Here is an 11,099-nt window from a genome sequence, read left to right on the forward strand (position 1 = left end):
ACAAATCATGGTGAGCTTGGCTATGAAGCGGCTGATGTATTGAACCTGACCGAGAAATCCCCGAATCTCCTTCTCGTTCTTAGGCCGAGGCATTTTGGTTGGATCAATCTCAATGCCTCTTTTGCTGATGACATGTCCCAAGAGTTTTTCGAAGGTGAGCCCGAATGCACATTTTTGAGGATTTAGTCTCATGTTACATTTCCGCAGACGAGCGAAGAATTTCCGGAGGGTGTTGATGTGGTCGTCCCGTTCTCTTGACTTGACGATCATGTCATCGACGTATACCTCTACTTCCTTGTGCATTATATCATGTAGGAGAGTGGTAGTGGTTCTTTGATAGGTTACCCCGGCATTGATGAGGCCGAAGGGCATGACCGTGTCGCAATATGTACCCCACTGTGTAGTGAATGCAGTCTTGTGCATGTCTTCCTCAGCCATTTTGATCTGGTTGTACCCAGCATACCCGTCCATGAATGATAGGAGGGCATGTTCGCCGGTGTTGTCCACCAGAATGTTAACATGTGGCAAAGGGAAGTTGTCCTTTGGACTTGCCTTATTCAGATCCCTGAAGTCGAGGCAAACCCGAATTCTCCCGTCTTTCCTTGGCACAGGCACGATGTTGGCCACCCAGTCAGAATACTCAGACACTTTGATGAAACCAGCCTTGAACTGTTTATCCACTTCTTCTTTGATTTTCAAGGCCCATTCAGGACGCATCCGGCGCAACTTTTGCTTCACGGGTTTAGCTCCGGGCTTAATGGGTATCCGGTGCTCGGCAATTTTCCTGTCGATCCCAGGCATATCTCTGTAGGACCAGGCGAATACGTCCTTGTATTCGTGTAGGAGGTCAATGATCTGTTGTCTTTCCGAGGGGTCAAGGGTTATCCTTATCCTTATCCTAAGTTCTTGAGGTGTGTTGTCGGTTCCTATGTTAATAGGTTCGGTCTCCTCAATGATGGGGGTCCCGGTTTCCCGTTTGTCAAGTTTTTTGGCTAAGTGAGGTGGGTAGTCACTCAAGTCAAATTCCTCATAGTCATTCAGAATTGCATTGCAGTTAAATTGAGACGAGTCATAAGCAAACTTAGCGTTCATTAAGTTGACACGAGCGAAAAGCTCGGAGAGGACAGACATCTCATGGTCAGTCAGAGGCGACACAGTAGAGGAGGTGGCCCCTAGAACAGGCTCCAGGTTGTCACCTTCCATGGGAGTGGGGATGACCCTAGTAGGCTCAACCTCTGAAGCAGCCACAAGCTTGTGATATAATAGCGGGAAGGGGACCTTAACTGGGACATCAGGAGTGCTAGGAGCTAAGACAGACTCTGACTCCGACCCAGACTCATATTCTTCTTCACTTCCCTCTTTGAACATTGGGCCTTCTCCAGTTGTGATCTTGAGAATGCGGCCTTGGCGATCGGTCCACTCGACGGTTTTCCTCCAGCCCTGTGTAGCTTTCTCCGTGTCAGTGTCGGAGATCAAGGCGGTGGGGTCAAATTAGTTGTCCCTTAGAGAAATATTGATGATGTCCTCATAGTCGAGATGTTTGATGTTATCCTCTCCAAAGAGGAGAGTGACAACTTGTCCGTCGAGGCATGGGGACGACTTAGACTCGGTTTATGTAGCTTCAGTGTTGTTGGGGATGAAGTAGCAGTCCTGGAAGACTTCCACACCCGGGTGTTTGACCTTGGCCACAGAGTCATAGATCGGCTCAGGGAAGCCATGGTAGAGTTCGGACTCTCCCTCGGGGACAAAGTATCCATTGAGGGTCAAATGATAAAGACGGAGGATAACTCCGTGCTTCTTGCGCTTCCGAACTAGGAGGTTGATCTCCTCTATATCTTCATCGGTAGGTTCATAGCCTAGCCTGAAGGGGATGTTGGGGACCTTAGCCTGTTTCAAGGGAGGTAAGGCGCTCTTTAGCGGATTGAGGGGTAAACCTGGGAAATAACTCTGGCGTATCAGAATGCGGTTGAATGTGAGGTTGGCAAACGGGTCACAATCAAAGGGTGCTGATTCGTCAGTTACGGCATCCAAAGCTTGGAATCCCCACATCTCGTTGTCATCCTCCTCAATGGTTTGGGAGGTCATTCCCTTTTTCATGACGGCTTTGATCGGGGAAGCAGGAATCGTGATTGTTTTCCCGTTGAAGGGGACCCTGATTTTCTGATGGAGGGTAAAAGTAACTGCCTTGATGGCGTGAATCCAGGGACGTCCCAGAAGCATGTTGAAGTAGGCGTCGATGTCGACTACCTGAAAACTGGTTTTCTTTTCCAGTGGTCTGGTTGCGACGGTTAGAGTGATAAGTCTTGCGACCTTACGACGAGTACCGTCATAAGCGCGTACTCTTTGATTGGTTGGGACCAAATCAGCTTCTTTGATACCCAGTTTGTGAGCCGTTTTGAGGGGAATGACATTCACCGCAGATCGGTCATCCACAAGGACCATAGGCACATTCTTTTTGAGGTATTGTACGGTAATGTACAGGGCCAGGTTGTGGTTGGCTCCGAAGGGAGGGAAATATTCGTTAGAGAAGATGACCGGGTTGCTCAAATCAGGGACATCCCTTGTCATGTGTGCTACCACTTCTTCCGGGGAGGAGGTAGAGGGCACAATCAGTTCTCCCAAGGCTTGTAGTAGAGCTTGTCGATGCTCGAAGGACGTAGCAATCAATTGCGAAATTGAGATTTCGGCTTTTGCTTTCTGCAGTTGTTTGAGGATCGAATTCTCGGGAGCCTTCGGTTGAGTGTCCGTGTCCGGGACAACCTGGTCGTTCCTTGTGGGAACGACCGGTGATTGTTCGGGTTTTTGTAGGGGCGTCCGGACCGGGTAAGATGACTGATCTCTTTCGCCTGCTTCACTTTCCCTGGGACAATATAGGTATTCTCAGCATCATCTCTCCAGACACCATTGATTTCGGGATCCTGAGGGTACCTTGGAGGGGTATTCCTTGGTGGGTAGCTTTTGTGAGGGACATTTTTGTGAGGGTAGTTTTTGTGAGAGTAGTTTTTATGAGGTTGATTATTGTGGGGGTGATTATTGTGAGGATGATTATTGTGAGGTGCATGCCAGAATGGTCGTGGGAGTAATCCATCCTGGTGAGGGTAGTTTTGGGTGCTTGGGGGACCTTCCCTCAGGCGTGGTGTGGGAGGATTGAAAATCAATTGCCAGTGAGCATCGTCAAGTCGGGTAATCCTTTCGGAGAGACTAGCTATAGCTTCCTCAACTTGTTGGAACATGGCAAGCATAGTCGCGGCACTGAACACAAATACTTCGTCCGAGGCATCCTTGTCCAAGGCATTCACCTCGTCATCAATTGGTAGGATGATGTGTGAGCAGTCCAAGGTTGGCTCATCATCGGAGATAGCATGGATTCCCAAAGGGTTCGTTTTGTTGTTCGGTTTAGTTGGTGGAGGAAAGGGCAATTTCCCTTTCTCGATCATATCTTGGATGATGTGTTTGAGCTTGAAGCAGGTTTTCGTGTCATGCCCTTTCCCTTGGTGGTACTGACAGTAGGCATTAGGGTTCCAGAAGCGGGATTTCTTAGCATCACATGGATCCGGGGTGGGTCCGATCGGTTGTATTTCCCTTGGTCCATAAGCCTTTTTAGGGCGCTTGCATAAGTTGACCCTATATTGGTGAATACTCTCTGGGGGCGCTCAGCTCTCTTGGCGGTTGGTTCAAGGAGGTTGCCCACATCAATCTTGTTCGTCTGACCATAGGGGCGAGATCCGGTTGATGTGGATGTGGGAAATTATCTGTATACTTCCCTTAAATTGAAGGATTATAACGAATTTAATTAAGACGATCACTAGTCATAAAATAAATACATGAACAAAGTAAAAGATTCAGAAATAACCTTCGGTCCTAGCAAAAACGGCCTAAGAACAATATCAAAATTGATATTCGCCTATCAGTTGCACCCAAGACGATATGAGATATGCCCTATTGATTGTGCTAGAATCGATCTAAAATTTTCTGTAAAATTTAGTTGTTTTGTGTTTTTTTCCTGATGAGAGAGGAGGCTAGGTCAAGAAAAAGAATTAGGGTAGAATAAACATCTCCCTTTATTTCTTATACTGACCGAATTATGTAGTCAATTAGGAAAGAATAAGGGTAGAATAATCCTTTCCTAATTTCGGCCAAACTGACCGAAATAAGGAGTATATATACTCCTTATTTTTGGTCTTTCCAAAAATATAAAGTGTGTTGAATTGTCATCTAGTGAGGATCGAACCCATGACCTCTTGGTATGTGTACTCTCACTATTACCACTATGACACATTCATCTTGTCGATATTAAATATAACTGATTATATTTAATTACGAATTAACAGATTAATTCGTCCAAGCTAACATTACATATATTTAATTAAATATAACTTATTATATTTAATTTACGAATTGACAGTTAATTCGTCTCAACTAATATTATTTAATTTTCATTAAATAATTATCTCATCAACACATTGACTAACTATTTAGTCATATTGGGCATCAATGTGATTATATTTCTATAACCACATTTCTCAAACACATCCTATAGGTGTGACCTTTAGGGACCAGTTGATCACCGCCATCTGTATGATAATAACGTCAAACATTCTAGCAAGCCAACCGTTATTAGGTAAACGTTAATCAACTGATTAAATATACGAAGTATACCCTTGTGAACCTGTAAGAGATTTACAAATGTTATCACACTAATTTGTGGAGGACACAAGCTCCAACAAACTCCCACTTGTCCTCACAAGTGTATGTGCGATAACCGATTCTCATATCCTATAAAATTTCTCACGCTCAATGTAAAACAATTTGCAAATCCGAATTCACAAAGGTCGTATTTTACAAGCGATCAATATCAAGAGTGGTTTCCCCGACTAGAGAGTAACTTAACTGATAAACGAATCAACATTCGAGCATGGCCATGCATTTCAGTTACAACTCCTCGAGTGGCCCTGAGAAATAACTATACCTGATAACGGTTGGATATTTTCCTCAACTCGAATCCCGCAGATGTAAGCACGTATGAAATGACCCGAAAAAATCTACTTAGCCTCCGATTCTGGCAGACCGTGAGAAAGAAACCAAAGTCACCCAAAAGCTGCCTTAATCTCAAGAGATAGTCGATAGTCAAAAGAATCGACTCTAAGAACACAATGGATGTCCTATCCACGACCTGGCACCGAATGTTATTAAACATTTAGGACTCCATTACGTTGTCACAAAAAGTTGTCCTACGAGGTATCGTCATAATCTCGTATCTCGTGATCGATCACAACCGTTTGACTTATGGCTCGTTGAACCCACCATCAATCGACTGCACAATATAATAGCCGGAGTTATCAGCTCACATTGGCGATTACGGACCAAAACAAATATAATGTAATTCAGTTCACGTTGTGGCGTCCAATGTTGTCAGTACAATCCACATGAAAAACAAAATATTATATATAAAACGATGAAGTTATAAATAGTATATGAAAAAGATAATGTATCAAATCCATAATCAAGTACTACAACTCAGGAACACGTTTAATTCCCATGGAATTAACATGCCCTACATGCTTATCATAATTCAACGGTTCAATAGTAGAATCTGCTACAACACTTTAAGAGTGAAGACGAACCCGGACTGAGATCCGTTTGGAAGCTACCATCTGCGTAACCGGTTGCGCATAGCTTAGTATCTCCTCCATAAGTCAATACCCAATCCTTAGTCCTCCGTAGGTACCTGGAATCTTTTGGTACCGACTCGTCATACTCAATGCATGTGCCACGTCTGGACGTGTGCACATCATGGCATACATGATCGATCCTATTGCAGATGCATAAGGAATACGACTCATGTGTTCAACCCCTTCAGGCGTCGTGGGTGACTGAGACTTGCTCAACTGCATCCCAGACGTCATTGGAAGGTTCCCCTTCTTGGAGTTGGCATGCTGAATGACACGTCTGTCGCGTACCTGTCAAAAATAACCAACTGGCTCTAACTAATATAGCTAGGGAAGTCGGGTCGAATCCACAGAGAGGTAGGAATTTGTCAGCTAAATCTAAGTTCGTCAAGGTAACCAAATTGGGGGTTTATAAAAGGATTAATTGACGGGAATAATCCCACCTTTACACTCTCTTCTTAGGGGTTGTTTGGTTCAACAAGTCGGAATGGAATGGAATGGAGTTTGATAGTATGGTGGTATGGGGTTCTAAATCCATACTTGTCTAATCTTGTTTGGTTCATCATAAATTATAGAAGGAGGAAATGAAGTTTGAATCCAAGGGAGGAGGGTGGGTATGGGATTCCAAGGGGTTGGGGTGGAGTTAGAATCCATTGGGTATCTAACTCCATTCCAAATCACCCCAACCAAACAATGGAATGGATCAAATCCATTCCATTCCATTCCAATATGTCCAACCAAACACCCCCTTAGAATAATCCAACCTTTCAATTATTTCATAATAGTCCAACTTTTTAATCCCATTTACTTTTAATACACCCAAAGACAGGTTACCTGTTGAACAGGTTAATTAAGCTATTGCGGTACTACCTCATTACTCAAATAAGTCTCTCACTCCTTTGTCTTCTATTATAAGACACACACTAATATTTTTCTCCCCAATTCATCTCATACATCCTCCTCATCTGTATTACTCAAGGTATGTTAATTGGATTCAAGATTCTCAAACAGTATTATTCACAAAGGTAAGTATCCAATTTTAACCTATTTTAATTTTGAGTTTGTGAATTATGCTCAAACATTATTGATTCTACAAAATATCCACCAAAAAGAGAAGTACAAATTAAAGATTTTAGAGTCAAAATGAAGAACAAGATTAGGCGTCATGTAGCTCTCATGAGACCAAGTCCATTTACATCAAATTTCCAGTAGGTAATCTATGATGGGGTAGAATATAGAGATTGATGTACAATTAATTTCCAACTTTGGATAGCGATTTTTAATTAAGTCTCTCTCGGTTTGACCTCGTTTTGTTGATAATTTGGTTAGGTGAATGATTAGGAAAGTAACCCACTAATAACCAAAACCTAGACGGGTAATCTACATGTATTGCTCAAAGACTATAATTTTACATCCTTTAAAATGTTTGTTGGTATGTATATTTTTGCACAAATTCTTGTTTAAGACGGAAGTATCCGTCTTAACCTTAAGACGGAAGTATCCACCTTAATTCTTCTGGATACTCCGTCTTAAGATGACTTGTTGTTCTAAGATTTAAGACCGATACTTCGTCTTAAACATGACATGTTTTTGTTTGGCGCACACGTCTTTTGTTATCTCATTTCATGAAATTGTTTTCATAAACAAAACTAATTAATGGTGTTGTGTTTTGCATCAAATGTCATTGATGTAATTGAAGTTTTTAATTTAATTGTTCATTTGAGGTGTTTAATTATTATGTCATTAACAGGTTATTATGAGGCTGGTGAGATTAAAATTTTGGCATGGTGGGTTGTTTAAGAAGATGGAAAAGAAGACGATTTATGATGGAGGGCAAAGTACAACTTTCGAGTTGGATCCTGATGAATTGTGTTGGTTTTGGTTGGAAGACTTGGCCTTGAAATGTGACAAGTACACCAAAATTAATTGTATTTACTACTTATTGCCTTGTAAAAGTTTAGACGATGGTTTAAGACGAGTGTACAATGATGATGAAGTGCGTGTACTGACTGCAATTGTGGAGATGAATGGGTCAATTGATATTTATGTTGAACATGTTGTGGACACTCCAATGATCGTTTTTTATCCAACCACAATCCCCCCACCTAGAAAAAACCCAAAAAAAACTAACTCCTAAGAAGGCCATATCCAAAAAAGTGAGTGTAACAGAACCAACCCAAACTACTTCCCACAACATGAATGTTACACAAGTACCTACAGATTATGAATGGGAAGATCCTAGACCAGAGAGTCCTCTAAAGTGGAAAGATTTATGTTTCCAAGATGAGGAGTCAGAAAATGACAATGATGAGGAGTATGTCCCTTTGGAGAGTGACGATGTGACAGATGATGATGGTGGTGGAGCTGAAACTAAAGAGGATGGAACCGAAACTGAAGAAGGTGAAATTGAAGATAAGAATCAAGATGATGAGAATGAGTTCAGTGGTGTTGAAGTTGATACAAGTGATGATGAGTATAATATTGCAAGGGACAAAGTTAAAGGATTTAATAAGAAGATCTTAGAACTTGCAAGACAGCTACAAAGAGAAGCTCTTGAGGGTAAAGTTACTCAAGAAGGGGGTAGTAGAGCACCTCAATGTGAACGTGAAGACTCAGATGAGGATACACCTCAAAATAGTGAAGATGAAACTATTGATGGAAATAAGAGGGGGGTTTTAGTGAGTCAAGACACTGATTTCACAAAGTTCAGTTGGGCGCCAGGGCAAAGGTTTGCAACAAGGGAAGATTTTAGGAATGCAGTTGCTAAGTACGCCATTCACCAAGGAAGAAACTTGAAGTTTGATGTGAGCGATGAGAAAAGAGGACAAAGACTAGGGGTTGAGTGTGTTGCTAAGTGTCCATTTAAATTGTATGGGTCTTGGGATTCTAGGAGAGCAAGCTTTGTTGTGAAAACAGTGGTTAATGAGCATTCATGTAATAGGACAATGAAGAAGAATCGACAATTGAAATCAACTTGGCTTGCTAAACAATTCTTAGAAATCTTCAAAGCTAGGCCACATTGGCCAGCTAAGGACATAATTGAGATGGTTAGGAGGGCGTATAGGGTTATTGTTTTGAGGGACTTTGCTTATAAGGTGAAATATTATGCACATAGAATGCTTCATGGGTCTATGCAAGAGCACTACCTTAAAGTTGGGAGGTATTTGGAGGCCTTGAAAAAAGCAAGTCCTGGTACGCATTTGGTTCTAGTCACTGATCCTATGTCTACAACAAATCCAGTTTTCCAAAGGTTATATGTGTGTTTTGAGGGGCTGCAAAAGGGATGGAAAGAAGGTTGTAGGAAGATTATTTGTGTGGATGCTTGTTTTTTGAAGACGTTTCTTGGTGGACAGTTGATGGTAGCTGTGGGTACAGATGGGAATGATCAAATGTACCCCATAGCTTGGGCTATTGTTGAAGGGGAGAATAATCTGAGTTGGGAGTGGTTTCTCAGTCAACTGCAAATAAGCTTGGAGCTGGGTCAAGGTGAAGAAATGGCTATAGTTTCTGACGAGCATCAGGTATTCATCAAGTTTTCTTCTAATTTTTTTTATATAAAAATTTTGTTGTCTCTAAAGTGCATTAGGTAATTTGAGTTTTTTTTTAAGGCAATCATTCATGCCGTTGCTTCAATTCTTCCACTGGCTGAGCATAGACATTGCGCTCGACATATTTTCGCTTTGTGGCACAAGACTTATAGAGGTGATGACATGAAACTAAAATTTTGGAAAATAGCCAAAGCATACAATGAGGCTGACTATCTTGATGCCTTAAATGAGCTAAAAGAAATGGATGAAGGTGCTGCCATAAGATTTCAGAGTTACAACCCAAAGTTATTTTGTAGGGCTTTTATGAGTACTTCCATGAAATCAGATATTATTACTAGTAACCTAGCTGAGACATTTAATGGGTGGGTCATTAATGCTAGAACAAAACACTTGATACATATGCTCGAAGACATAAGGGCATCAGTGATGCAAAGATTGGTGCAGAAAAGGCAAGAAATGGAAAAGACAAACTCGGAAATTTGTCCTAGGATAAAAGCCAAGTTAGAAAAAGAAAAACTTGAAGCAGCTCATTGTGATGTTTTGCCTTCTCATGATCACTTGTTTCAAGTTGAACACAATCTGGATAAGCTCACAGTTAATCTAGAAGCCAAAACTTGCACATGTAAGAAGTGGGACATGTGTGGGTTTCCATGTTGTCATGCAATAGCCGCCATCTTTTTTTGTCATACAGAAGCAGAAGAGTTCGTTGAAAAATGCTACAAAAGAGATGTCTATCTGAAAGCATACTCACCATCCATTCCACCATGTGAGGGAGAGAGGCATTGGCCTAGGATTGAGTGTCCGTTACAGCCCCCATTCATGAAGGTTGGCCCAGGAAGACCAAGAAAGAATAGGATTAAAGGGCCACATGAATGTCCTAAAAAGCCGGGGAAATTAACAAGACATGGAATCGAGATGACTTGTTCTCTATGCCAAAACAAGGGACATAACAAAAGAAGATGTCCAAATAGAGATAGTAGTCAAGGTCCAACTCCATCAAAGAGACCAAGAGGAGGAGGAGGGAATGCTCAAGGTAGAAAAGATACAGGAAGAGGAAAAGTGGGTGCTCAAGGTGATGCCCATATGACTTGCGCAGCTCAACCCACTATGATAGGAAGAGGTGGACGAGTTATTAGAGGAGGTCTGGGAAGTAGGGGTGGAGGTGGCAGTAGACGTGGTAGTGGTGGTGGTAGTGGACGTGGTAGATGTCCTACTGGATATGGAGTATATATATCTGATGATGGTGCAACCATGATAAATGTAAGACTTCAATCACTTACCGATAATTCTATTTAGTCGTAACAAATTTTTTTAATCACTATATTGTGTCTCTTTATTTCAGGTTCCAGGTTCATTACAAGGGCCTCGATTGGTGAACGCTTGCTTAATCAACAATAGTCAAGGTCCATTTCCAAGTCAAGCTTCGTCGTCCGTCAATCAGTAATTTAATTGGGTGAATTATGTAGTTCTTTTGCACCAAGTTGGACAACATTAGCTAAGTACTTGGTTTTCTCCTATATGGAGTTGTAATAGGTAAATTTGTCAAGTGTAGGAAGTAATTTAAGAACCGTTAGACAACCGATGTCTCCTATGAACACAAATGCTCAACTTGGTGAATGAAATGGTCAGACCGTATTTATTTAACAACAATTCCTTCGTGTATTTGTTATGTACTGCCTCCATTCAACTCCACTCTACCTATTTCATTTTTGAACACTATTCACGAGTGAGTATTCAATTTCAATTTTCTCTCGATACGTAAGTGAAAATATATTCATGTGGGATCTTGTTTGATTCGTCTTTACGAGTACATTAAAAATATCTAACTTTTATATTTTTTGCAAATACGTAGCTAACGATATTTAGCGCGTAAAACACGTGT

The 11,099-nt window shown here is 41.5% G+C and overlaps 1 protein-coding gene across 1 annotated transcript; it reads left to right on the forward strand.

Moving 5' to 3' along the window:
- The first annotated feature begins 6,543 nt into the window (after positions 1-6,543).
- Positions 6,544-10,864, forward strand: LOC141606508 (uncharacterized). Its single transcript, XM_074425663.1, has 4 exons — positions 6,544-6,694; positions 7,420-9,190; positions 9,278-10,477; positions 10,560-10,864. Exons 2-4 carry the CDS (start codon positions 7,865-7,867, stop codon positions 10,659-10,661), a joined length of 2,628 nt encoding a protein of 875 aa, XP_074281764.1. The 5' UTR covers positions 6,544-6,694; positions 7,420-7,864; the 3' UTR covers positions 10,662-10,864.
- The last annotated feature ends 235 nt before the right edge of the window (positions 10,865-11,099 follow it).

The sequence above is a fragment of the Silene latifolia genome, chromosome 1, assembly GCF_048544455.1.
Source record: "Silene latifolia isolate original U9 population chromosome 1, ASM4854445v1, whole genome shotgun sequence".
Taxonomy (NCBI): domain Eukaryota; kingdom Viridiplantae; phylum Streptophyta; class Magnoliopsida; order Caryophyllales; family Caryophyllaceae; genus Silene; species Silene latifolia.